We start from the raw sequence: 27,885 nt of genomic DNA, 5'->3' as shown, positions 1-27,885 counted from the left end.
TCTCGAACAACCCTACAACAGCCCATGGGTTACTTGAGGGTTGTTTGGAAAGGAAAGGAACCTCTCGTGCAAGCACTGAGTCATTGCTGACTCTTGGAGGGACGCCAGCTTTCGCTGACGTTTTCTTGGCAGGCCTTATAGCGGGGTGGTTTGCCGTTGCCTTCCCCAGTCGTTATTACCTTTCCCCCAGCTAACTGGGTACTCATTTTTACCGACCTCGGGAGGATGGGAGGCTGAGTCGACCCGAGCTGGCTGCCTGAAACCAGCTTCCGCTGGGATCGAACTCAGGCCGTGGGGAGAGTTTCAGCTGCAGAAACTGCTGCTTTACCGCTCTGCGGTAAAGGACAGGCCCATAGGGTTGCTAGGCTTCTGAGGCTGAGACCCAGATATGTGGGGAAAGAACCTGGGCACTAAATGGTGCTACCTGGTAGACCAGGGGTCAGAGTTTGGGAGGGTGGGGCAGAGCCGAGGAGCATCCGGTGGGGGCAGAAGCAAGTGTGTTCTGAGCCTCGCAGTTCCTGGTGGTGTCTTAGGGGTAGAAGGGAAACAAGTGAATATTCGTGTCTGGTTGCATATTTCTGGGCATTACTGGGGAGAGACAGGGAGCTGTGGAGCTGTTTTCCATCTTTGGTAGCCACTTCTCACCCTCCCCCACCCCACCCCCTCTCTCAAGTCCTGTCTGAGCATGCAGGCAGAGGAGGCACATCTTTAGTGAAATTAACCGTGGGTTTAAAGAAGCATGATATTGACAGAATGTGGCACTTTTGAAAAAGGTCCTCTTAATAGCATGCCAAGAGTAGATGCTTTCATTATTGCTATTACCACAGCTACAGATGAATGTTAATTGCCTTGGACTGCTCACAGATCTTGATCAATAGGATTTTGCTGGCCTCCCCACAGCATGAAGCGCAGCAGCAAGAAGGCGCACTCAAATGTCTCTCTCTGGCAGTGTGTACATTTGTGAATAGACCTTTCGTTGTTGGCTTAATAATAAAAAGATGTGTACGCGGAGATCTCTGATTATTTCCAGAACGTTCTGAGGCCGGCTTTCTCTAGCCTTGCAGCAAGAAAACGGCACAAATGGGATGTATCTTCACAAGTGCAAATGTTACGCAGATTGTTAATTGTGTACCAAATAAAACGGGAAGCTCTGACGTGACCCCTTCAGTGTTGAGCTCGTTGTTTTAGTCTGTCTCAAAGTAGAGTGCAGGAGGAGGGAAGAGGGGCTGTGAAAGACCCCCAGGAGGAAGAAGCCGGAGCCAAGAAATGCGTGTGCCGCAGCCAAAGATGCTTTCAGCTAGACTTTGAAAGCTGATAGTGTGAGTGTTGAGTTGACAGCAGGGGGTTGTAGACCATCCGTGTTGGTGGCTTTCAAGGAACATTTTTTTCCCCCTAGGAAGAAAGTGCACCACGGAGCGCCCAAGGCGTTATCTGTTTGGATGATGCAAGCTTGGACTATTATAGTAGCTAAAACTCAAGAGGCACATAATTGGATTGGAGTGTGTGTGTGTGTGTGTGTGTGTGTGTGTGTGTGAGTGTGTTCAAGACCTTCACAGGCTTTGAAAGATGTCTGTTTCCTTTTCCTTTACAGGATATCCTTGTTTCCCAAATGTTTTTAAAAGTAGAGATATCAGAGGCAGTGAGCCTATATACAAGTATTGCTGGGGAACATGGGCAGGAGGGTAGTGTTGCATCCATGTCCTCCTTTTGGGTTCCGAGTCGACAGCTATTTATTACTAGAGAGACCCTTGGCCTGATCCAGCAGGGCCCTTCTGATGTTCTTGGGTGTTCACCATCACTTCAAAAGCTAAAATAAATTGGTGCTTTGCATGTGACATGTTTGAGTTTAGAAGCACGTTTCAAATGCTTAAAAGGTTATCACACAGAGGAGGGCCAGGGACTCTTCTTGATCATCCTAGAGTGCAGGACACGGAATAACGGGCTCAAGTGACAGGAAGCTAGATTCCAGCTGGACATCAGGAAAAACTTCCTGACTGTTAGAGCAGTACGACAATGGAACCAGTTACCTAGGGAGGTGGTGGGCTCTCCCACACTCGAGGCCTTCAAGAGGCAGCTGGACAACCATCTGTCTGGGATGCTTTAAGGTGGATTCCTGCCTTGAGCAAGGGGTTGGACTCGATGGCCTTATAGGCCCCTTCCAGCTCTACTGTTCTATGATGCTATGATTCTGTGATTCTATAAGTTCTCCGTGGTGCTTCATTGCTGATGTGGTTGATTACCAGTAGTCTTAGCAGCAGCATTACTGGAATAGGGTGGTTACCCAGTGCACCTATCTTATGAGTCACCAGAGAGTGGTCACACAAGAGACAGGTAATTTGCACGTGGGCAGTTTTTCTAGTGATCTGTTGCAGAAAGGGTCTTTATAACAGTCTCTCCTTCAGGTCCAAGGTTGCCATTTCCCCGTTGCACGCTGCTTAGGTGCTACTGAGAAGATAGGTAATTTTTCTGGGCTTTTGAAGCTGCATATGCCTACAGCTGTTTATGCCCACATGTGGATTTTCATAGGGTGGGATCTCTGCTAGGCCTGACACTGGGAGCGTGGCTAGCAGCGTGGCCCTGCTCACCACGTATAGCCTGCTCCACATGAGTAACAAGGGCTGAGGTTGAGGTCCAAACCAGCGGCCAGCCCTGTGTTAATAACCAGCGGCCAGCCCGTGTTAATAACAAACGCTGCCATGTTTCTTTTAGAGTATGGTGCATTGTCTAAGTGGCATTCATTTTTAAATTACAGGCATGATGGGTCCGGTGTCTTCTGTCACATTTCCCCACTCCTATTAATAGCAGTGATGTGGGGCAGAAAACAGTTCTTCTGTTTTAAGTTTTTCCACAGACGTTTTTAAATTTCTAACACTGTTGTTGTATAGAACTAATTAAGAAACAATAGCAGTCAATTTGGGCAGTTCCAGAGTTGTAATTAACCTTTTTTATTCAGGTGAGTGTACCTTGGAAGCATTCATATATAAATGCGCACAGCTCTTTGGAAGTGTTAAAATTAGTATGTTTACAGGTTTCAGTGTCTTCATTTTTCTCCCCTGTTAAAAATTAAGCAGTGCGTTGGAAATCTGTGGTATTTAGTTGTCATGTCTCAAAGCATTTATCCGTATTTCAGTTAAAATAATTTCCAAGTAAAGCTTTGAAATCGTTTGAATCTAACATTTACAACACATTAAATGCACTTCATTATTACTTTTCCTTAAACAAATACTTCCGTTCAAATTCTTCTGGCAGTTGAAGTAAAAAAAAAACCCCACACCTTTTGAGATACTTCTACATCGTGTAAAAATAGTGGGCTATTTTGTGCTTTTGTTGACTAAATGTAAGTCGGTGACGCTAAATCGGGTCCGAATAGATTTTGGGCCGCGGTAAATTTCCCAATCCAAAATGTTCCTATGGTAATTCCACTGCACGTTCAAGAAGCTGTGAACTTGGAGTCGTCGTTTTCGGCAGCATCACCAGAGCATCCAATAGTTCCCTGTGCAGGGCCAGCATTAAGGGTTGGCATCAAGGGCTGGGCACCTGTTGAGACCCTTACCTTAACAAGGGCCTATTGTTCACTCCTCGAACCCCTGGCTGTGCTGCTGCTGACTGTGGATGCTAGATGTTCACCTGGCCCCTCTAAGCAAGTGAGCAGTCACAGGAGGAAGGAGAAAGAGGAGTTGCCTAGTTTGCCTTGCCCTTTCTGCCTTTAGTCCAGGGGCGGATCTACACAGTGCACTGAAGGTGCTTGCATGCGCCTGCAATGCGCCCCGAAAGTGACTGTGTAGATCCTGCCCTAAGAGGCGGAGGAGGCGGCGGCTGGGGAATCCGGCCACGTCCTTGCCGCCACCGCCACCTCCCCGCAGGCCTCCTGCTGCCGGTGAAAGAGCCACTCGGCGGAAGAAGGCGGGGCGGAGAGCGGAAGAAGCTCTCCGACCCGGGTGGCTCTTTCGCCGGCAGCAGGAGGCTGGCAGGGAGGTGGGCGGCGGCGGCAAGGACGCGGCCGGATTCCCCAGCCGCCTCCTCCTCCTCCTCCTCTTCCTCCGCCTCTTAGGGCAGGATCTACACAGTCGCTTTCGGGGCGCACTGCAGGCGCATGCAAGCGCCTTCAGTGCGCTGTGTAGATCCGCCCCTGGTCTTTTCTTTCTTTCTTTCTTTCTTTCTTTCTTTCTTTCTTTCTTTTTTTAAAAAGATGTGTTTAATTGCCACACAAGTGCAGAAATGCATCCTTGGCCTAATCTACACCAAGCAGGATATTGCACTATGAAAGCGGTGTATAAAAGGCAGGAGCCACACCAAGCAGGATATAGCGGGATGAAAGTGGTATATATGTATCAATCAGCCCCAACAGTTGTCAGTGCACTCCACTACTATATAAAGTAGTAGTGTGACTCCTGCCTTTTATATGCTGCTTTCATACCGCTTTCATAGTGCTGTATCCTGCTTGATGTAGATTAGGCCCTTGACATTTTTTGATATTTATGTGACCAAACCCCCAATCCCTCCGTTTTCGTAGCTGGCTTTTAAGGAATTAGCTAGACCTACCAGTTATCCCACGACGGAGGAAGGAAGATCTCGTGTTGTGTTTAACGCGAGATCCCTCCTCTGTTTACACGTGAGGTGCAACGACCTCAGAAGGAGAGGTGTCGCACCCGCCATTTAAAAAAAAATTCAAGCAACCGGAGCGCACGAACGCTCATGCGCAAAAGGTAAGTCGTTTTTTAAATTTTAATTCCTTTCCCCACTTCCCCCACTCAGCCCAGGACCGCGGAAAAACCGGGGCCAAAGGCGAGATCCCGGGACAAGGGAGGGATCATCCCTCCCTGATCCCGGGATCCCCTGTGCATCATGTGGATGCACAGGAACGATCCCAGGATTCACCCAGGGATAAAGCCCCTTCTAGTCTTCGTGAGGGGAAGAGAGAAGTCGCCTCTGTCCCTCCCTTCGCATCCCACCCAGCAGTTCTAGATTTAGAAACCCCGGAGATGGGGCTTTGTAATGGAAATGTCTACACAAGAGTTATAATTTTCTTCTTACTTGACGCCCTGAGTGAATTAAAGAGCTCTGGGAGGACACGGCATTTTTCCTTTTCCTGTTGTCAGTGGGAGAGGCGCTTGACTGGTGACAATCAAATTATGGATCTGGGTTGCTCCAGAATCTAAACCTCTCTGCGTTGCAGCTTTTTCCTCAAATAAGCAATAGGCTTCTCAGTTAGCTACAACAAAAAGAGACCACGACAACTTACCCCATCCCCGTGCCAAGCACATCTGCGTTCCCTCAAACACTGCCACTGCATGACTAACGGCATCCGTCTTGACACATAAGGGACCTGCATGATAAAGTAGCCTGCATTACAAATAATAGTTTTTTAGCGTGTAGGAATTTGACACATGGGATTTTTTTGCAGGCTTTTGGCTCGCCGGAGTTACTATGGCTACGCTATAAACACTTGGCAGGAAATGACTTTTTGTTCAGCCACAAGGCAATAGCATTTGATGTCAGTGGACGGCTACTACTCTTTTGATTGGGTTTGGAACGAGGGAGAAACAATGCCGAGATGAGTGCGGGTGCCAAGTAATCATTTCAGAGGCCTTAGATCATTTCTTTATTGGGGGACTCATCAACCTGGCAGGTAGGAAGACTTTGACAAAACACTATATTCCCCTGATTCCGAAAGAAGTTTCTGTATTGCCTTTCAAGATAGAACCACAGATAATACCAGTTTGTCTTTCCAACGTAAGTCCTTTGTGGGTGTATCTACAGCTTTGGGAGGTGTGTGTGTGGGGGGAGAACTCAATCTCATCCAGTGTACAAAAACATCCCAACTTACTCTCCCGAAGACAGTGCTTACTCATCATAAGTGAACAGTTCTTTTAAAGCGTGCTGTGATTACTAAGGGCTCATCTACACCAAGCAGGATATTCCACTATGAAAGTGGTATATAAAAGGCAGGAGCCACACCAAGCAGCATATAGCAGTATGAGAGCGGTATATAGTATGTCTCAAGAGGCCCCAACAGAGGTCAGTACACTTCAGTACTGCTATAAAGCAGTAGTGTGGCTCCTGCCTTTTATATACCACTTTCATAGTGGAATATCCTGCTTGGTGTAGATGAGCCCTACGTCTCCTCTCCTAGATGTGTCTTGTTCTTAAAGGTTCTTTCTGCATTTGTCCGGGTGTCAGAGGGAGAGCAACGCTCCTAGTGTCACGCAATGAGCTAGACAGGGATTTGGACCAAGTCTGACCATCACTGAACCACACTCCTCTTTCTTCCCCATCTGCAGTGTTTAGTACTGGAAACAAAGCCCTGTCAGAAGAGACTGAAAGAACTGGGCATGTTTCGCCTAGAGAAGAGGAGATTGAGGGGGGAGACATGAGAGCACTCTTCAAATACTGGAAAGGTTGTCACACAGAGGAGGGCCAGGATCTCTTCTCGATCCTCCCAGAGCGCAGGACACGTAATCACGGGCTCAAGTTAAAGGCAGCCAGATTCCAGCTGGACATCAGGAAAAACGTCCTGACTTTTAGAGCAGTATGACAATGGAATCAGTTACCTAGGGAGGTTGTGGGCTCTCCCACCCTAGAGGCCTTCAAGAGGCAGCTGGACAGCCATCTGTCAGGGATTCTTTAAGGTGGATTCCTGCACTGAGCAGGGGGTTGGACTCGATGGCCTTATAGGCCCCTTCTAACTATACTATTCTTTGATTCTATAATTCTATGATTTGGGCACAATTTTGGGGAAAATCTTAAATCTTTTGGATGCCTAACAGCATTATGCTAGTACCTAGGAGCTTGAACGTATCATGTTGCTCTGTGCAATGCAGTTCCCTAAACTCCGTTAGAGGCTTCACCACACCCAAGTTGAATCTGGTTCCTACAAATATTGAATTTGAACCCTGTGTGTGTATGTATGTGTGTGTGGTCATTTTTATAAAAGTTCATGAAAATCCAGTGTAATGTGTAGAACAGCCCCTTCACCAAACTGGTGCCCTCCAGATGTTTTCGACTACGACTCCCAGAATCCCTGATCATTGGCCATGCTGGCAGAGAGTAGTGGGTTTTGAAGTCCCAAAGATCTGGAGGGCACCAGGTTGAGGGAGGCTGGTTGCAGAAGCAAAACGTTTTTAAATGGAGGAATGAAGGGGAAGGCACTGTCGCTTGCATATCTGTGCCAGCTTTAGAGGGTCGAGGGACTTCAAGAGGCACTTGGCTTTTCCAGTGTAAGTAGCGTCAAGGGACCTTGCTCTTTCAGCCCTCCTTCTGTCAGGGACTCTTTGTTGGCAGATTTCAGGTAGTTCAAGCAATTTGCTCGTGGCGTCTGGTGCTCTTATAAGAGCCGTTTGGCAACCGCAGGTGCTACGTGGCCCTTCGGTAGTGATTTAAGAGTGGCTGGGGAGCAAAAGCTTTCACAGGAACAAAAAGAATAGGAGATAGAAAGTGGAAAACATTGGGGGAAATGGAGAATCATCTATCGCAGAAATCGGATTTAATTGTCTCCGAGCTGCTTCCCCTAAAAACATGGGAAAAGATGATGATTATGGAAGTTCTAGGTCGCTATATCATTTGGGCTCCCAAGGTTGGTATTGATCAGGCAAATTGTGTAAATATTCCCCAAATTTCCCATTTTCAGGAGAAACCCCTCCCTCTTGCGTCCCTGCCTGTGAAGAGAGTTGCCTGACAAATCGGAGTGACATCTCATGCATCTGATGAAATGGAGTCCAGTCCACAAAAACCAATTTGGGGTTAGCGATAGCAGGGTCCATCTGGGGAGAACAGGTGTGTCTTGCTGCCCGCCGCACAATAAATTTGTTTCCTGATGAAATGCCAACAAGGTGGAAGTCCGGGGTGTACAGCTCATACAGAGAGGCTGCCACTTGCCACTGAAGAGGAAGGTGGATTTGCTTTAAAAACAGCAGCAGAACAGCCTCTGCTGCTAACTCACTTCCCCCTCCCCAATTCATCCATTCATTTATTGCATTTATATCCTGCCTTTTTCCCTCTAAAGAACCTAAGGCGGCATACAAAATTCTCGTCTCCATTTTATCCTCGCCACAACAACCCTGTGAGGTAGGTTGGGCTGAGAGTCAGTAACTGGCCCAAAGTCCCCCAGTGAGCTTCCATGGCCGAGTGGGGACTAGAACCCGGATCTCCCGACTCCCAGTCCAACATGCTAGCCACTACACCGCAGTGGCTCTCAATGCCGGAGAGAAATTTGCAATGCCAAGTGAGAGATTCAGAACCACAGCTACAGATTTGTTATGATTTTTCACACGTTGGGTCCAACTGTCAGTGGATGGATGTGGCATTTTTATCCTGCTGCTCTGTCGTCGCCACTCCCGGCCTTAACCTTTCCATGCCTCATAAGTCTCGCCTTGGAAATGTAGACCAATACGGCAGCTCTTCTGGAACGGATCCTTAGAGCGCTGTCGTTAGCACTGTCGCCATGCGGGAGCTTGCCTGCCTTTGCCAACGTAAGGTGCCCCAGAGGTCTTGAATTGAGGACTATAGCCGAGGTGCAGAATCTCCAGCCCTCGGAGGCTTACGACCTTTGTGCAGGATGAAGGGAGAGGAATCCCCTGACAGGGAAAGCCCATGTACAGTGAACCCATGTACACTCCTGCTTTCGATGGGAGGCAAAGGATGAGGCTTGCTAAGTCATCCACAAAGCTTTTATTAAGCAACAAACGCCTCTTCTACCTGAGTAGAGTCTAACCTCTTGGAAACGTCCCCCTAGGCAAAACTATGCAAACTAAGCAAGACAGTTGTCCGCTCAAGAAGAATAGGAAGCCACTTCTCAAACGCCTTGACTTCAAAGAGCCTGGTGCAGAGGCAGGTTCTGGCATAATCAAACCGACTTTCTCACGCCTTCCTTCCATGCCATGCATTTGAACTTCCGGCGGACCCTAGCATCAGCTAGCTTGTCGGGACGCTCACCTCTGGAAGAATGTGTAGGATTTGGCCTTGAGGAAATAAGCTCTGGAGAGGGCTGACTCCCAGCTGGGGAATCGCCCGTGAGAGCTTCCTCCCTCACTGGTACAGGCTGGTGTCTGGCACTGCGTCTTCTAGTTCTGAACCTGATTCTGGTTGATTACCTGAAACATCTTCTCCCAAAACAGGGGCAGTAGGGTTAGACATGACAGTACCTGGACCATGCGCAGGGTGGAAGATCATCTGAGCACTTCAGCGAGGGAACGGATGACGACAGATGGGCATGGCCGTGGTCTTGCTGGCTGTGGCCACACACCCGTGGAATCCTATGACCCACAGGGGGCTGGGTAGCCACCCTCGCCCCTTTTAGTTCTGCACACCCCTGGACTTTGGCAACCAGACCCAAGTGCCTTACACTCTGCTACTGTGGTAGCTTCCATAGGTGAGAGCAGTGCAGCTGGCCAGAAGACGGCATTGCAGCTTCTAGTTCAGCACTTGTCAGGTGGGGAACAGCAGGAATCCACTTGCTCCTAGACATCTCAGGCTCCTCAATGCGAGCCACACGTGGCTTGAGTAAAGGCCCACCTCGCAGCTGGACTGTTTCTGTCTCCTAACCTGCCCCATGCTGGCTTTGCCACCACATCATCAGTGCTGCTCTCTGCCACTTTTCTGCCCCGCCACATGCAGTCGGGACCTTAGTTTCAAACAAAGCCGTCTGCACAGCCCAGCGAGAGGCACCTTTTGTCTCATGTGTTAGCGGCTCTGCAAACGACAGCCCCGTGTCGCATCCGTGACCTGAGGTGCACATCGCCCCCTGACCATGAAACATGCAGCAACGTGAAACTCTAGCCATGGTACCTCTCCAAAAGGATCCGGAGGCGTGAACTCAGTCAAACCCCATCTTCGATAATACTCTCAGCTTATCTAAATTCATTCTTCAATGTCATTTTGTTTTTTAGCATTTCCCCCCTGTCGAATTATTTTGTGGCATCACACTTAAGCAGTTGCAGAGTTTTATCCCTTGAGGTTGTTGGGTTTCTCTCTCTCTGTCTCTGTCTCTCTGTCTCTCTCTCTGTCTCTCTCTCCCTCCCTCTCCAGTGATCGAAGAAATTAATTCCTCAGCATACGGCCTCAATTTCAGCTTGTGGTATATAATCTTTCTGGATGAAAGGCATATTTCCATAAACGTAAGAGACTTTATTGTGAAGATAATGCACTCTTAGAATTGCCGACTGTAAAGCGGAGATGTAGAAGGAGTGCTATTGCTTGACTTTCTCTCTCTCCCCCCCCCCCCCGGTGCTTTCCCCCCTCCTGCTCCTACAACAATTAGGTATTAAAGCAACGAGGGGAGAGAGTGCTTGCTATATCTTCTGCGTGTGGATTATTCACAGATATGCCTCTTGGCAGAACAGCATGTACGCTTCCAGAGAGCTAGGGAGGAAAGAGGCAGCCCGTGTAATGGGAGGAGGGGCGAACTGATGCCTCAGGAGCCATCTGCAACTTCTGGGCAACTGAATCAGCTGAACCGAAATAAAACTGGAGGGGGGGAAGAATCATAGAATAGTAGAGTTGGAAGGGGCCTATAAGGCCATAGAGTCCAACCCCCTGTTCAGTGCAGGAAAAGAAAAGAAGCTCTTTAGGACACCTCTAGCTGAGAGGGACACGAACACCTTCCTCTTGTCCTATTCCAGTGGTTCTCAACCTTCCTAATGCCGTGACCCTTTAATACAGTTCCTCATGTTGTGGTAACCCCCAACCATAAAATTATTTTCGTTCTTGTCTACACGATCCATTGTCATGGGATGGTTTGCTAATGAAAATAATACATAACAATAGCTTTAATAATACAAAAGATGATACATGACATAGTTCAGTCAATACAGTTTCCTAAGACCATCGGAAATATGTGTTTTCCGATGGTCTTAGGCGACCCCTGTGAAAGGGTAATTCGACCCCCAAAGGGGTCCCGACCCACAGATTGAGAACCGCTGTCCTATTCCCTCTAATTCCATGTGTTGGGATTGAGGAGGCAGGAAGGGAAACCTATGAAGTTCATCCAGAGCAGGTGGAGGAAAAGATGTGGGTGCTTGGTGCTCAGCTCCAAGAGTAGATCTGTAGGCCGTTGTCTGGCAAAAAGCCAGCAGACAAGTAGCAGCCTGGTAGTGTGGAAGAATTATTTATTTCTTTATTTCACTTATATACCGCTCCCATAGCCAGGGCATAATAATTGTTGCCTGCCTCTCCCTCTGGATCATCATAAAAGATGAAACCTGAATGGAAAGTAATTATGCTTATAACTTTGGGTGGTAAAAAAGGTTTACTGTATTATGAACATGCATTTATTTATGAACATTTGTTTATAAAAATAAATAAAATTATTTTCCGGGGGGGGGTGGAAGCCCCTTCCAACTCTACTATTCTATGATTCTGTGAAGGAAGGTAGAAACTTTGATAGCTTTATATTAGGTAGAGGAGTGTGATTGGCCCTCTGATGTCACCCAACGTCCCACAACAGAGGTTGCTGCGAAGGAGTATGGTTTTCCATAATCATTTGCATCAGAAACTTTCCTGATGACCTAAATTGATTTGGCGTCTGATTTTATTTTTTATTTATTATTACATTTCCATACCCCGCCCCATAGCTGAAGCTCTCTTGGGCGGTTTATTTGGAAATTTCAAAAAGGTCTATTTGGAAATGATCTAATTTGACTGGTATTTTCACCACTCATTCTGTTATGCTACTGTAATTTTATGAAGGGGAATGTAATTGTAGAAATGGCTTTTCCAGTACAAAATATGTAGTAGAGGGTAAATGTTCCACCCCAAAATGACTGTTGTTGAGCGGGTGTCCCAGATGGAGTCCCAGATGGAACTGTTTGAAGTTCTCTCCTCTGATCAGAGCTCTTTTGGTCCAGGAAACAAATGCCTGATCCGTAAGGCTCCAGGTTTATTTGTTGAGATTCATTCCCAGCCCTTCAAATACACTATCTGGGTGAGTTAGAATGAAATACTATTTACAAACGCACCATAAAATAGCTAATGATTGAACTAAGTTAAAAACATCAACTCTATGAATCATAGAATAGTAGAAAGGGGCCTATAAGGCCATCGAGTCCAACCCCCTGCTCAATGCAGGAATGAAAGAAGAACCGAAATGAAACAGATGGAAATTTTGCAAAGGTTAAAGCTTGGGGATAATCAGAAGGCATTCGTTTGGCGTTGGGAAGACATCAGAGAGGGCACCAAGTGAACTTCTTTGGAGGGAGCGTTCCAAAAGGGTGCCATCACTGAAAAATCCCCCTGATAGCTACCCATCACACCTCAAGATGACACAGAAATCTGGAGAAGAGCCTCTGATGAGGCAGGTACATATGGGGGGCAAGTGGTCCTTCAGGTACCCTGGCTCCAAAACTTGATGAGTTTTAAAGCTCAAGACCAGGCCCAGGAACTGTCTGGGGTGGGAGCAGTGCAGTTGGTGAAGCACCCGTGTAATATTCTCAGAACACCCTGTCCCAGTTATCAGTCTAGAAGCTGTATGCTGAACTAACTGCAGTTTCAGAGACAGTCCCAAGTATAACACCCAACCTGGCGGTTACCAAAGCACGAGTCGCTGAGATCAAGCTACTTCTGGCAGGTAGGAGATAGTGAACCAGCTTAAACTAATGAAAGGTAGCATGTGCCAGTGGGGATATCTGTGCCTCCAGTGATGGAGCACCCCAACCTGCAAACCTGTTCCTTCAGAGGGTGTGCAACCCCATCCAAGCCAGGTGATTACCAGTTGCCCCGGCAGACCAACTACCTACCGATAGCACCCCCATCTTACTTGGATTGAGCCTCCATTTGTTGGCCCTCATCTAGTCCACTAGTTCAGCACTTCCATATCTCAGTTGAATTAGATGAAACAGCGAAATAGAGCTGTGTGTCATCTGCATATTGATGGCGTCCTGACCTTGAACTTCTTGATGACCTCACCCAGCAGTTCCAGGTAGATGTTAAAAATGTAGGGGACAAGAGTGAACCCTGTGGGACCCATGGCAGAAATGCCAAGGAGCTGAGCTGTAGTCTCTCACCACCAGCTTCTGGAATTGACAATTCAGGTAGGAATGGAACCACCATAAAACGATGCATCCAATTCCCAATCCAGACAACCTATCCACCAGGCTACCATGGTTGATGGGATCCAAAGCAGCTGAGAGGTCCAGGAGGAGTCAATAGGATCACGCTGCCTCTGTCTTTCTCCTAGCACAGGTCATCCATCAGGGCAACCAAGGCAGTTTCTGTAACAAACCAGGCCTAAAGCCTGATTGAAATTAAAAATCAGTGTCATCCAAGAGTGCTTGGAGTTGCACAGCCACCAAGCCCTGCCAAACCGAACAGTGCCAGCAGTCAGATTGCGAGTTTTGGAGGGACCGCATAATTGAGAGGCACAGGCAGCAGAGCAGCTGATAGATGAGAGAACTGGGCAGGGGCTCTCGGGAAGGTATTGTGAGGGACAAAGATGGGCTTTGCAGCTCTTATGGAGACTTTAGTTTGCCTCTGCCTTCAGTCTTGGGCTTAGAGACTTGGCCACCTTAAAACTGCTTCACAAGTGTAGCTATGCCTCTTGGTTTCTTTTGATTTTCCTTGATGTCCTGCAGTTAAAGGTATGCATGGACTCTCTGGAAGAGTTTGAGTTGGAATGTAAGTTCTGTCTGGGGAACTTGATTCACCGTGGATCCTTCAGGTTGCATTTTGATGCTGTAGTCATCCTGTATCTGTGTGCTCCCCAAGCAGGATTACCTAGTCATTTAGAAATAGATACTGTAGTCCTTGTACTGCTTTTTAGGGACATTGGCTTCATATCTACTGAGTTGAGGGCATCAAGGGTTGTGGCCAGAAATGAGAAGCATTCTATAACTGATCATGAAAGTTTGTTACAAGCCAGAGATGGTCGAGATGGTCTTTGTTTTATAGATACCTGAATAGGCTTTATAGATTCCTGAATAGGCTTTATAGATTCCTGAATAGGCTTTATAGATATCTGAATAGGCTTTCCTGTTTTTGAGGTCTAATCCACCAGCACAAACCCTCTTGAAACCGACACAAGTGGTGCCTTTGTGCAGTTTTCATTTGTTTCGCTGTGGCTTGTGTAAGAAAGCTTCTTGGTAAATTGGGCCCGTTGTAACTCCTTGAGAGGATTATCCTTCATTTGGAGCGATAGTAAAGCCTTAGAAATAGAACTGCAGAGGTTACTTGCCCATAGAAGACATTTACTAGCCTACCTGCCCATGCCGTCCAGCATAAATCATTTAATGGAAGTAAAATAAATAAAAACATCTCATACTCATTCAGTGCATGAAAGATTTCCTACCTGCTCATCTGAGGCCTGTTTTGCTATGCAAGCTGCCTTGAGCTTTTCGTTGAAAGGCAGTATATACCGGATTTCTTTGATTCTAAGACGCCATCGATTGTAAGACGCACGCTAATTTCAGTACCACCAACAGAAAAAAAGCTTTGATTCTAAGAAATAATAAACACACCTGTGATTCTAAGACGCACCCCGTTTTTAAAGATGTTTATATGGGGAAAAAGTGCATCTTAGAATCGAAGAAATACAGTAAAAGAAATAATTTGAATTTGTCATAAGGTGAGTAACTATTTTCAGGACTGCTTTGTTATCTCAACCTTAAATGCTGGGGTCTTTTTCTGATTATTTTCAGGAACCGCTTTCTGTTAATGCAGCACTTCTAATTTTACAGCTTCTTTTATATGATTAAAATTGGGGTGAGCGGGGAAACAAACCACAAGATTGTGCCAAGCCTTGTTGTCATTCTAGAAAGTTCTGGTCCTTACAAGGGCATTCTCATGTAGCTCACCTAGTTCCCGCTACGACTGGGTACTTTGGTAGTCACAATTAGAAGCAAAAATAGGGTTATCACTGCTGATTTTTTGATGGCAATTCAGGAACAAGACATTTGGTTCCCATCTTGCTTGGCTTCACTGAGAGGTTGTGATCTGGTCATTGTGCCAGCTTTAATTACGGGATAGCTCAGACTTTGCTTGTTTTCATGACAATACCCCTGGGAATTGTCGTTATGTTTTGTGCAATGCTGTTCCGAAACACAATGTAATCCATGCTTGGTATTTCTTTTCCATGTACCAGATCACATTTTATAGTATTGTTTGTTGTGATTCTCTGTCATATATGTTTATCTAAGACACGCTGTTGGTTATCTTATGCCAAGATAAGGAAAGCAACGGCCAGAAATTTAAACGAAATCTCTCTTTTTTTAAAGATTGCGTATATATTGAGAGTCGCCGACCAAACACTCCATACTTCATCTGTAGCATTCAAGACTTCAAATTGGTAAGCAGTGATAACCATTTTCTTTTTTTAAAAAAAATGTGTAACCTTTTCTCAATCCTGATTGCAATGGCATTTCTTCATTCACTTTCCACGCCTATGGCAGTGTGTAGCAGAAAGCACACGCACACTGTTCTTGTAGAACTGGCTTGAGGATGTTTCCTTCTTAAATCTGTCGCCACCGTGTGAACTTTCCTAAACCTTGATCTGCGGAATCCAGATCTGCGGCGTTTGCTTGTGAAGAAGGAGGCAGCCCTGTTAGCAAGTCTGTCTTTAATTCTCCTTAACAGCTCGGAGCATGGACAATTAGTAAGGCAAGTTGGTGAGACAGACCCTGAGTTTGCAGAGCACATTGTTACTTCAAGAATTCTAATTTAAGTATTGTTACTAAAGAACTTTACAATAAAGCAAGCAGAGAAAGTACATATAGGAAAACAATCCAGTGATTTTTCTAGCTAAGGCTCACTATCTTACAATTCTAACTTAGGGCTCATATACACCAAGCAAGATATTCCACTATGAAAGTGGTGTGAAAGCAGTATTATTATTATTATTATTATTATTATTATTATTATTATTATTATTATTATTTATTTATATAGCACCATCAGTGTACATGGTGCTGTACAGAGTAAAACAGTAAATAGCAAGACCCTGCCGCATAGGCTTACAATCTAAACAGGAGCCACACTACCGCTTTATAGTGGTATTGAAGTGCACTGACAACTGTTGGGGTCCATTGACACATACCATATACCACTGTCATAGTGTTATATCCTGCTTGGTGTAGATGTGTCCTGGGCCCCAACAGTTGTCACTTGCTTTCAGGACCACTATAAAGCAGTAGCGTAGATCCTGCAGTGCACTTCAGTACCACTATGAAGCAGTAGTGTGGCTCCTGACTTATTTATATAACACTTCCAAAGTGGAATATTCTGCTTGGTATAGATGAGCCCTTATTTCAGTAAAACTTGCATTAAGGGATATGTTTCAGGCCAAAGGTAAAGCAGAGACAGAAGCATACTCAGAAATCACCCCCATTTTTTGGTGTATCCCAGAAGGGCAAAGACTGAGAAATGAGGGGGCACCTATTTAATCAAAAAGTATGCATGGGGTGTTTGTTCATGAGCTGAGCATCGCAGGACATGCATGTTTCGAAGTTTGCCTTCCCCAGGAACGAAGGAAAGGGAGGCATGGATTGGGCAGGGTACCTCAGATGGTTTTCAGGAAGGGAGAATATCCTTTTCTCTATTCAGGCGAAATCCCTTGATCTACACGCCGTCCTCATCTAGCTGTGATAGAAGGAAAGAGTCCCTGACAGGGATTTTTAAGAGGAACGGGGGTAGCCTGCTTTTTCCTATAGTGCATCTTTTGAGAACTTTTCAAAGGATGCCTTTGTCAGTGTCAAAAAGCTCCTCTAGCCTTGCTGCTCTCTGTTGTTGTTGTTATTGTTGTTGTTGTTGTTGTCGTTGTTCCTCCATCTCGATACCACTTGCCAAAGCTCTCTGGGCGGTTTACAACATAGGTTGTTTCTAGGTTTCACTTTGGATAAATGGAACGAATGGCTGGTCACCCATGTTTGCGGGGGGGGGGGGGGGAGAGAAAGGATCGTTACTACAATGGTATATTCTTATGCACTTCTTATTTATTTGTTTATTTATTTATTTATTACATTTATATACCGCCCCATAGCCAAAGCGCTCTGAGCAGTTTACAAAAGTTTAAAACCATAAAATTTATATATATACACACACACACACACACACACACATACACACACATATACACACACACATACACCAAAAAATATTAAAACCATCAAAAGCATAAAAACAACAATATTCATTTAAAACAGCTATTCAGTTAAAAAAACAGCAACTCAGCATATGTTCTGGGAGAAGAGAAAAGTCTTGACCTGGCACTGAAAAGATAAAAATGTTGGCACCAGGCGAGCCTCGTCGGGGAGATTATTCCATAATTGGGGGGCCACCACTGAAAAGGCCCTCTCCCTGGTTGCCATCCTTCGAGCTTGCCTCGGAGTAGGCACTCGGAGGAGGACCTTAGATGTTGAGCGTAGTGTGTGGGTAGGTTCATGTCGGGAGAGGCGTTCCGTCAGGTATTGCGGTCCCAAGCCGTGTCTTCTGGTGTCTTCCATCAGGGCAGATGAGGCTTGAAATGTGGAGGCTCAATGGACAGTTATAATTATTATTATAATTTATTTATATAGCACCATCAATGCACATGGTGCTGTACAGAGTAAAACAGTAAATAGCAAGGCCCTGCCGCATAGGCTTACATTCACACTTCTCTGGCCTTGCGCACCTGTTGAACTTTGTGTGCTTTAGGCTTCAACATGGGAAGCTGGTTTGCCTCAGGTCAGACTATTCATCCATCCAGCCCTTTCTGCACTTCTACTTCAGCAGAGCTTTGCATGGGGCCCCTGCCATCTAAGGTGAGGAGGACAGCTGTCAGGGCCTTCTCAGTGGTGGTGCCCCCATTGTGGAATGCTTTCCCCAGCACGGTTGGCCTGGTGCTTACCACGGTTTGTATTTAACCACTTGCCTGGTTGCCTGTGTGGAATTCCTGGTTGCCAGCGGTGAGTGCATTGAGCTCCCTGCTGGTGAGTGATTTGTCCCGTCTTCTCTAGCTTGCTCACCTTCCCCATTGATCGTGGAAAAGGTTAGCACCTTCCTCCACAGCTAGTGTAGAAGGAGATTGGGCTGAGAAAGCAGGGACATTGTCCTTCTTTTGCCCACCTAGGCTAGATCTACACCAAGCAGGATATGACACTTTGAAAACGGTATGAAAACTGTTAACTGAAGTGTGTCCTGGGCCCCAACAGTTGTCACTACTGTTATAAACCATTTGAAAGCAGTAGTGTAGATCCTGCCCCAGTCAGCTTCTGTACTGACTATGGCGTGGGATCTTCTGTACAGAAGGAGATCAGGCCGCCTCCTCACCTTTTTTGCAAACTGGGCCTGCACAGCTTGCCATGTACAAAGAGAGAGAGAGGCCTTTTCTACACCTGCCTTTTTTCCAGGGATCGACCTGGCATGCAAATGACACACAGGGGATCCCGGGAACAGGCAGGGATGATCCCTCAATTTTCCAGGGATAATCCTTAGGTGTAGAAAGAGAGAGAGAGAGAGAGAATAAGCTATATATTCCTGCTGCCTGCTTGGGACTTACAAAGCAGGTTATTTGTAAAGCACCTGATAGGCCATTGCTGGGCAACATCAGAACACAGGAAGCTTCCTTATACTGAGTCACATCATCGGTCCTTTTGGCTCCGTATTGCACTCCCTGGCAGCAGTTCTCCAGGGTTCTGGAGATGCCAGGAATTGAACCTGGGATGTTCTGCATGCAAGTTGGACTACCGCCCTTGGCTTGGTGGGCTGCAACATAAAAGTAGACGACAATCTTAACCTGGTGCTGAAAAGATGACAGTGTTGGCATCAGGTGGTCCTTGGTAGGGAGAGCATTCCACAATTGGGGGGCCACCACCAAGAAGGTCCTCTTCCTTGTTGCCATCCTTTGAGCGTCCCTTGGAGGAGGGCCTCAGATGATGAGCATAGTATACAGGTAGGTTCATATCAGGAGAGGCGTTCAATTCGGTAATCTAGTCCAAAGCCATGTAAGCCTTTACAGGTTAAAGCTTTTCTCTTTCCCCAGGCATTTAGCAATATGTGATGAGCTTTACTGATCCTAGATTTGTTTTTTTAAGCTGTTTATAGTTACTTTACATGTATGTTTCTGTGAATCTGTTATACGTTTTTGTAGTTTTAAATTTTGTGTATTGTTTTTAAGTGTTTTAATCTTATGTAAACCGCCCAGAGAGCTTCGGCTGTGGGGCAGTATACAAATGTTAATAATGATGATGATGAGTGATCAGTCCACCATTGTTGGATCACTCCAGCTATATGCTTTTGGAATCCCAAAAGAGGCTCAGGGATGAAATAGCCCTTTTACCCCTTTGCGCCCCCCCAAATGACCCCCGTCCAGAGGTCTTCTGTCTTTAAACCATTTCACTGTCATAACCAACTCGTCCCATCCTGCATGAATGGATGCAGGCCTGTTGAAGATATGGCACTTGCTCTCTCCTGCTGGGTGCTAGGCTGCGGCCTAAGCACAGCCCTACATTTCCTAGCCCGAGATGTAGGATGCCGACAGCTCTTTACGCCTTCTGATGTTGCCTGGCTCAGTTAGCATATGGCTGTGGATAAATAACCACGTTTTTATGTTGTGCATTAATGAGTTTATTTAGCTGCAATTTGTATATGCAGCATCAAAGACAGCCATGCCCCCGCCCCCCCCCCACCCCATAGCTGAGAGGCGAGATGTATTGTTTGACTGTACCATTTTGGAATGAATACACAGAAGGCAGTATCCCCGAGAGCAGCTGTGTGATCTGCTCTCAGCTGTACCTGACTAGGAGAACGAAGATGGCAGCATTATGTAAGATTTTTGGTTGCTTTTGAGGTCAGAGAGAGATATCACTTTTTAAAACCTAAATAAATACACACATTTGGGTGGCACGTTACTCATCCATGTAACCCGCCATCTGTTCCTTCCAAAAAACCGCTCTTTCCTCTTTCTCGTTTTCTCCCTTCCTTCTGGTTAATTTTGTAAAGTTGTGGTGTGGGAGAATGTGCTTCCTTTCCCTGGTTACTTTGACAGCCTGTTTCAATATTTATGTATCTGCTATTTTTACCTCCCGGAGATCTCAATTATGTACAGTTTCTCTCCTTACAGGTAATTTCCCCACATCCTTCTGATTTTTGGAGTCAATCCAGCTGCTTCGTTATTTTTTTTAAGTACCTTTTTTGGAGGGTTGCTTTTCAAATCATTCTCTCTATCCCCAATTTTTACTGTCTAGCAAATTTGTTAATACTACGCATGAACAGTACTCTGGCTTTCTTTTTTTCTTTTTTTAAAGTGATAGCTTTTAAGCTACCAGGCTCAGATAACGTTTTAAGATCCATTTATGCAATTTTGCGCATTAGCAGGTGCCTCAGTGCTCAGGAGGAATCTCTTCTGCAAAAACGTTGAATTACAGTGCAATAGTTGCCGTTCTGGGCAGAAATTCCTGCTGAGCAACAGTAATTGCTTAGGGTATTAGCAGCAATAAAAGCTGAAGCTTCTGTTGTCAGTATTGGTCTGGTACAACACATTAAAGCTGTCTGCAAAACAGCGTGGGAAGTGGAGCACAATATGTTTCAGTACCTTTATGTATATCTTCTTTTAAAACACACACACACACACACACAGAAAACCTGGAACCCAAAAACCTTGTCATGTTTTTTTTAAAAAAATCTCCTGCTTTTAGGTTTTGCATTTAGGTCAGGCTATCAATGATGTGTAATGCTAACAGTCATGCTGCTGTCTCTTTTATGAAATGGTCATATTTACAGCCTAGCTGACTGCTTCTCTTCCCCTCCTCCCTTTTCTCTTCTCTCTCTCTCCACCCCCTCCTCCCATGATATTTAAATTCCCAGATGATCTTCTCACTAGACTGTCAACTAATCTTAATCACAAATTCTGTAGTTAAATTCATGTATCCCCGGAACAACAGTGCACAACCCTGATCTCCTAACCATGATGAGGACATTGTGCCTACACTAGGACCTTTTTGGCCTCCTAACCATGATGAGGACATTGTGCTTACACTGGGACGTTTTTGGCTTCCTAACCATGATTAGGACATTGTGCCTACACTGGGACTTTTCCCCCCCTCTAACCATGATGAGGACATTGTGCCTACACTGGGACCTTTTTGGCCTCCTAACCATGATGAGGACATTGTGCTTACATTGGGACGTGTTTGGCTTCCTAACCATGATTAGGACATTGTGCCTACACTGGGACTTTTTCCCCCCTCTAACCATGATGAGGACATTGTGCCTACACTGGGACCTTTTTGGCCTCCTAACCATGATGAGGACATTGTGCTTACATTGGGACGTGTTTGGCTTCCTAACCATGATTAGGACATTGTGCCTACACTGGGACTTTTTCCCCCCTCTAACCATGATGAGGACATTGTGCCTACACTGGGACCTTTTTGGCCTCCTAACCATGATGAGGACATTGTGCTTACACTGGGACGTTTTTGGCTTCCTAACCATGATTAGGACATTGTGCCTACACTGGGACTTTTTCCCCCCTCTAACCATGATGAGGACATTGTGCCTACACTGGGACCTTTTTGGCCTCCTAACCATGATGAGGACATTGTGCTTACATTGGGACGTGTTTGGCTTCCTAACCATGATTAGGACATTGTGCCTACACTGGGACATTTTTTGCCCCTCTAACCATGATTAGGACATTGTGCCTACACTGGGACGTTTTTGGCTTCCTAACCATGATTAGGACATTGTGCCTACACTGGGACCTTTTTGGCCTCCTAACCATGATGAGGACATTGTGCCTACACTGGGCGTAATGTCCTAATCATGGTTAAACTATCGAGAGTTTCCCTCAGGGTTGAGCACTTCTGCTCTGTTCTCTCCTTGCTCATGTGAATTCCCCCTCCCTAATGAGTGGTTAAATACAGCACAGCATTACATCTGTAGTAGCACTAATCGCGGTTAGCTTTAAAAGTAGGATTAGAAGCTAGTTTACAAATCCTGGTTAATGCTAATGGTGGTTAGGCAGTGCGATATCTGATTGAGCCTCTGAGAAACTGACAGAACTGCAAAACCACTTTAACATTTAATTAGAAAAGGCTTTCTTTTTTATTGCTGGTGAAAATGATATCCAAACTGTGAATGTCACGTAAGCTGTGAATGTCATGTAACCAAAACATACAAAGTGGGCTTCCGCCCTCCAACTCATGGCGTATTTTAAAGCACCCCACAGCTTTAAGACAAAAGTTACTCAATTCAGTTAACGTCAATGAAATACGCTCACAGAATGGATGGGGAAATTGTCATTCCAAAGGGATGATACGGCTAAATCTGTATTCCTTTCCCTTCTCATATTTAATATCATTCTGGTTTTGCTACTCTTTTGGGAGAAGTAATAGAAGGTGTAGTGGATTAGACACAATCTCTCTGTACGTGCCAAATTCCAGCAAGGAGATGCGTTTTTACTTTGGCCCTCAGCAACAAAGATCATGGGCCAAGAAGAAGGGGTGGTTTTGGGAAGAAGCAACAGTTTTGAAATGTCACCAGCCAATTAAGTACAGCATCGTCCTCAGCATCGTCGTCTTCACAAGTGACAAATGTTTATTTGCATGTACAAAAGCTGTTTTCAGTGTTGGCAAAGCTTTTTAAGTATATACATTGAAGCATTTGTGATGTAAGAAAGATTAAGAACTTTGATATCTTTGCTTTTGGAGGTTTGTGGAGTCATAGAATGACCTCAGTGGTAGTACCCTGCACCTGCAGTTGACGTTTCTCCAATAATTTGATTGTGACTATTTGTGATCCAGACCCCTGGAGATCTCTTGCTAGTCAGGACTAACAATGTTTTGGACCTTGGCCTTGGTGTTATTCCCTAGAATAGATTTTTTATGGTCCCTATAAAGCTCATTGCTGCATATAACTTAAAACAGGATGACCCTTACTGGCAGGTTTACATTGAGATGAGATGGGAGATGAAAGGCATTAAAGGTCAATTAAGGGTGTGTGTGTGAAATGCGGTAGCCCTGCTCAGATTTCCTGATCCTCCAAACCAGGGTTGGGCAACACACAGCCCGTGGGTCACATGCAGGCCTTGCCACTTTCTGCTGCACCCCACTTTCTTTGAAGAGAAGAAAAAAATGGCAACTGTAGTGGCTACGGAACCCATAGACAGCTAAATTTAGCTTGTTTGCATGCTAAATTTGGCCTTTTCGGTGCTAAATGTAACCATTGTAGGGCTCTGTAGTACTACTGAGTGGTTTGTCACTGGTTTTCAGTAGAAATCCAGAACATTTGGTGCTTTGTGGTGGGGGCAGGGCTGTGGACTATGTGGTGCCCTGTGGGCTGTGGCCTGCTCAAGGGAGACCCCCCCCCCACGGGCCGCCAGAAGTGGCCTCCCCAGCACCAAACCATGGTTTGGAGATGTGAAATATGCCATTGGCTTCCTGTTTCTCATGCTGATTGCCTTTTTCTTTTCCTCGTTTGCAGAAACCAAGTTTGCTGTGACATCAGATTGACCATAACTATGGTTAGACAAACCAGCAGTTGCTTGCAAACCATGGTTTATACACATACATGCTTGCAAACCATGGTTTAGACACTCACTTTAGACGCTGGTTTCTTTTTCCAGGTTGGAAGTCATTCCTGTTTGTCACTAAGCCATATGATGAAGAAACGGAGGGGGTATAAGGGAGCAGTGAACAGCCATGGTTTGGAGGGTTGGAAAACAGGGGTTAAAATTGAGGTAGTAAAGTTCTCTAGAGAGACCGAGCCCTGCAAATGACCCGAGAACAGAGTTGTCTTCCTCCAGCAGATTACTGGAAGGAGTTCCATGTCTGCAGTCCCACAGATTTGCTAACTCAGAGGAGGATGTTGTGTGTGTGTGTGTGTGTGTGTGTGTGAGTGAGTTCTGAACGAACAGCCTTCAGTGTGTGTTGGCATCATTTCACACCCTCACAAAGACCACCAGTGTGGATGGAGAGCTCTCAATTGCACCTTTGTTACCGCTGCTGGCTGCGCTGCTCTTTGAAACTAGCAAGTGCCAGGTTAGGAGCCCAGCTGGTCATTGGCAGGAGATGCCTTTCAGCTCCCCTATGTAGTCGGATTTCAGAATGGAAGGGAATCAAGCCCAGGGAAAATCCTTTCAAGACGGTTGCCCTGACACCTCCGTTCTGTGACACCATGGAATCTTGGCAGGCAGAAAAGCAATATGGATGGTTCAGTTCAATACCTTCTTTTGAGAGACTTGATCTCTTCTCCCCATCCCTCCCCCCCACATCAGTCCCCTTTTCTGCTTGGGGCTGTATTTCCTTGCTGCTGCCCTCCAGCCTGTTCCCTGATTGCATATCATTAGAGCGCTTTACTGCCTTATCCACTAAGTCTCTCTTGGTCGTTAACCGGTGGCCTGATTGTAAATTTTGCTCATTACCCCAGCCCTCCCTGCAAAGTTTTGCCTCTGCTCTAATTGCATGTTGACTGACTTGGCTGGAATTGATCGGCATATTATTATTATTATTATTATTATTATTATTATTATTATTATTATTATTATTATCCCCTTTGGCTCTTGCAGCTGTCCGTTCATTGCAGATCTAAATGTAAAGGGGATTGGTTGTCCTTCTGGTAGCTGTCCTGAAGTGTGTCTGAAATTGGGAACGGGGCTGGGTGAGCACATGAGGGTGTTCTCTAGGAAGCCTGTACATTTCTTGGCACTCAACACAGTCCCGCGACGAGGTAACGCCATTGATTGGTTTTTAAGGACGCAGCAGGCTGCCAAAACCATTTCAGTCTGATCTGAACCATATCCTGTTGGCTGCTGCTTCTCACCAAGATCTAATAAATCCCCCCCACTGCAAATCCTAATTCAGCGTAATGATAGAGCTGCTGGAGGAGGCAAAAAATTGATTACTGGCTTCCAGACAAGCAAGATCAACTTCTTGCTATAACACACCAGATGTCTTCGCTGATACACCATTTTTCTTCATTAATTTTGCCTTCACAGGATAGCTTTGATTGTGCGAGAACTTCCACGTTTCCTGATTGCTGTAAGTTTAGTATAGAGCAGGGCTGCGCCCACTCACAGGGATGCTCCTATAACTTTGCAAACATTTTGGCCCAACTGCACGTCACGACAGATTTTATTACCTTGCCAGAGACGTATGCCAATTACTTTTCCTCCGCCCAGGTGGGGAGTGATCCTTTTTGAAAGAGCTAAGCCAAAACGACAATTCGTTGACGCAGAAGATCGGATCCCACTATCGGGGGGCTTCTCAGCTACTTGTTTTGAGAACGGTGGTCTTTACGGAGCAATAGTCTTCAAGCCTTTTCCCCAGATCAACCTGTGAAATAGGGCCCACTTCTCATTTTTATTTTTTTGACTGTTTGCCACCTCCTTTGCTTATGACAGCCAAAAGACTTATATTATCACATTGGAAAGACAAATTTACACCTCCTATAATGCAGTGGATCAAGGACCTAATAACATTATCAGCTTTTGAACGAGGGTTATATAGACGGAATTTGCAGGAGGATAAATATACGGATATTTGGTCTGCTTTTCTTGAAACCTTTGTATAACTCTCTCCCTCCCCCCCCCCCCACCCCAGTTTATATGATGGAAATGATGATAATCCTATATACACAATCTATGGTCCCCTCCCCCATTTTTATGATGTATTTTTGTTTTGTTTGTTGATATTCACAATAAAATTAAAAATTCAAACATAAAAGATCAACCTGTGAAATAGGGCCCACTTCTCTTTTTTTATTTTTTTGACTGTTTGCCATCTCCTTTGTTTTAAAAGCCAACACTTAAAAATAAGGAAAGGGACGGTGTGTGTGATGAAGGCCACCTACCTGGCAATCCGCTTGTGGGCCACGGCCTGTCAGACCTGACCTCTAGAGAGGCAAGGAAGCCCATTCCCAGAGGCTTTGTGCTATCAGCTCCTTCTGGCCTCCGAGAGCCCTGTATTACCTTTTTTGTTCATTTAGTCAGGCCCGGTGCTGCCATAGAGGCAACTCAGGCGGCCGCCTAGAGCGCCAAGCAAATGAGGGCGCCGAACAGCGTACCTGGAAGCTGCTCTCCTAGAGCGGCTTCCGGGTGTGCTGTTCCAAAGCCGCCGCCCCAGCCTCCGCCCAACCCCAGCGTCCTGGCTCCTTCGAAGCCAGGATGCTTGGGTTGGAGGCGGAAGCTTCAGTACGGCGCGCCAGGAAGCCACTTCTGGGCGCGCTGCTTCAAAGCCTCTGCCCTGCCCCCCAACCCCAGCGTCCTGGGTTCAAAGCTGGGAGCGGGAGGGAGTGGGCGGTGAGTGGGCGAGCAAGGGGGGAGCTGTAGCGGTGAGTGAGCGAGCGGGCGGGGGCGGCGGGCGAGCGATTGGGTGCGGCGGGCGAGCGATTGGGGGAGCCGGGGCGGCGGGCAAGCGGGCGGGGGGGAGCAGTGAGTGAGCAAGTGAGTGGGTGGGCGGTGAGCGAGCAGGGGGGTGGAGGCTTCAGAACGCGCCTGCCTAGGGCGCAATATAGTCTGGCGCCGGCCCTGCATTTAGTGTTTTAAAATTGTAAACCGCCTTAGGTGCTTTGGCAGAAACATGTCATAAACATGCATGATTAAATACATGAATAGCCCCTCTGCCCTTTTATTAAGATTTTATCAAAACAAGTTGGGCTCCCCCTTTATTTCTTCTTTCACACGTGTATAAACCTTTCTATCTAGCATCACCTTGATGTTTGCCTTCGTCCTCATTGTCTTCATTTCCCCATTGATTCAGCGGAGTTGAGGGCACCCCCCCCCCACAAGATTGCGATTGTCCATCCAGAGAGTGGGAGGGAAGTTCCCTGGAAAGCCCAAATTTCCCAGCCCTCCCTTTGATTCAAGTGTGGCGTATTCTGTATTTGAAACGGTTTGCCTAAACAGTAAGGAAGTTCTCAGTCGCTGTCTAAGTGCACCGTATAGAGAAGGAATTCAAGTAGCCAGGCAGCTCAAAATACTTCATGAGGATCCCTTCTCGAATGGGCAGGAGTGATTTTGTTCCCCATCTGCCTGCAGTACACCAGAGTACGTAAAATAACAGATTATGTGGCGGTCGAGCAGGGCCTTCTCCAAAGCGCATGGGACGTGTGTCGCTTTCTAATATGGGCTGAGGCGATTTGTTTTCCTTTGTAATGGAGCGCGCTGGTGCTGTTGTATTGGAGTGTGTGCCTTGTGGGGTTTTTTTGGTTGCACCTGCGTCTCCCTCCACGAAAGGAACAAGATGCCCCTTGTATTGGACTTGGATCACTTTACAGATCCCCGTCTGTAGAGGCAGCAACCTTGTTTTAAGAGGCATGTTGTGGAATTGTAAGAATGCAAAACAATGTCGGCACAGGCCCTGCAGCTCACGGGGATTGCATTTCAATGTTAATTTTCCTGGCACGGATTCTGATTGTAGAAGATTTGTGTAGCGCGCGCACACACACACACACACACACACACACACACAATAAAAGCACAGAAACGGATGTCAAGCACTGTGTCCAGTTGGTGCTTTCAATCCCCCTCCCACGCACACACTTAGACTTCTTTCCCCTCGTTTAATGAATGGAACATTCAGATCTGTAGTCGACGATTAGTTTGCACGGATCCATTTTGTATCGCCGCCCAACTAATGTCAGAGCTGCAACCTTGCATAAGGACCGCCTTACTGGACCAGTCCAGCTTTTTATATTGTATTGTGTATTTGTGCTTTTAACCTGTTGATGGTCTTACTATGATTTTAATTTTTGTGAACCGCCCAGAGAGCTTCGGCTATTGGGCGGTATAGAAATGTAATAAATAAATAAATAAGATCCATCTATTCCACCATGCTGTTTTCTCCAGTGGCCAGCCAGGTGCCTCCAAAGAGAGCCCACATGCAAGCTATAAAACCAACAGCCCTGCCCTGTTCTTCAAGCCTTTCACGTATTCAAAGCTGCTTCTTCTTCTTCTTCTGCTCTGTAATTTATTATCGCTAACCTTAA

General features: G+C 46.1%; 1 protein-coding gene across 1 annotated transcript in view; it reads left to right on the top strand.

The window, feature by feature from the left end:
* Nucleotides 1-27,885, top strand: part of RERE (arginine-glutamic acid dipeptide repeats) — a 316,112-nt gene that overhangs the window by 74,992 nt on the left and 213,235 nt on the right. Inside the window, 1 exon segment of the mRNA XM_063145507.1 lies at nt 15,201-15,271. Within this exon segment, the coding sequence (XP_063001577.1) occupies nt 15,201-15,271 (71 nt within the window).

The sequence above is a fragment of the Elgaria multicarinata genome, chromosome 20 (assembly GCF_023053635.1).
Source record: "Elgaria multicarinata webbii isolate HBS135686 ecotype San Diego chromosome 20, rElgMul1.1.pri, whole genome shotgun sequence".
NCBI lineage: Eukaryota > Metazoa > Chordata > Lepidosauria > Squamata > Anguidae > Elgaria > Elgaria multicarinata.
The sequence above is the reverse complement of the archived record's forward strand: the minus strand, read 5'-3'. Positions and strand labels throughout refer to the sequence as shown.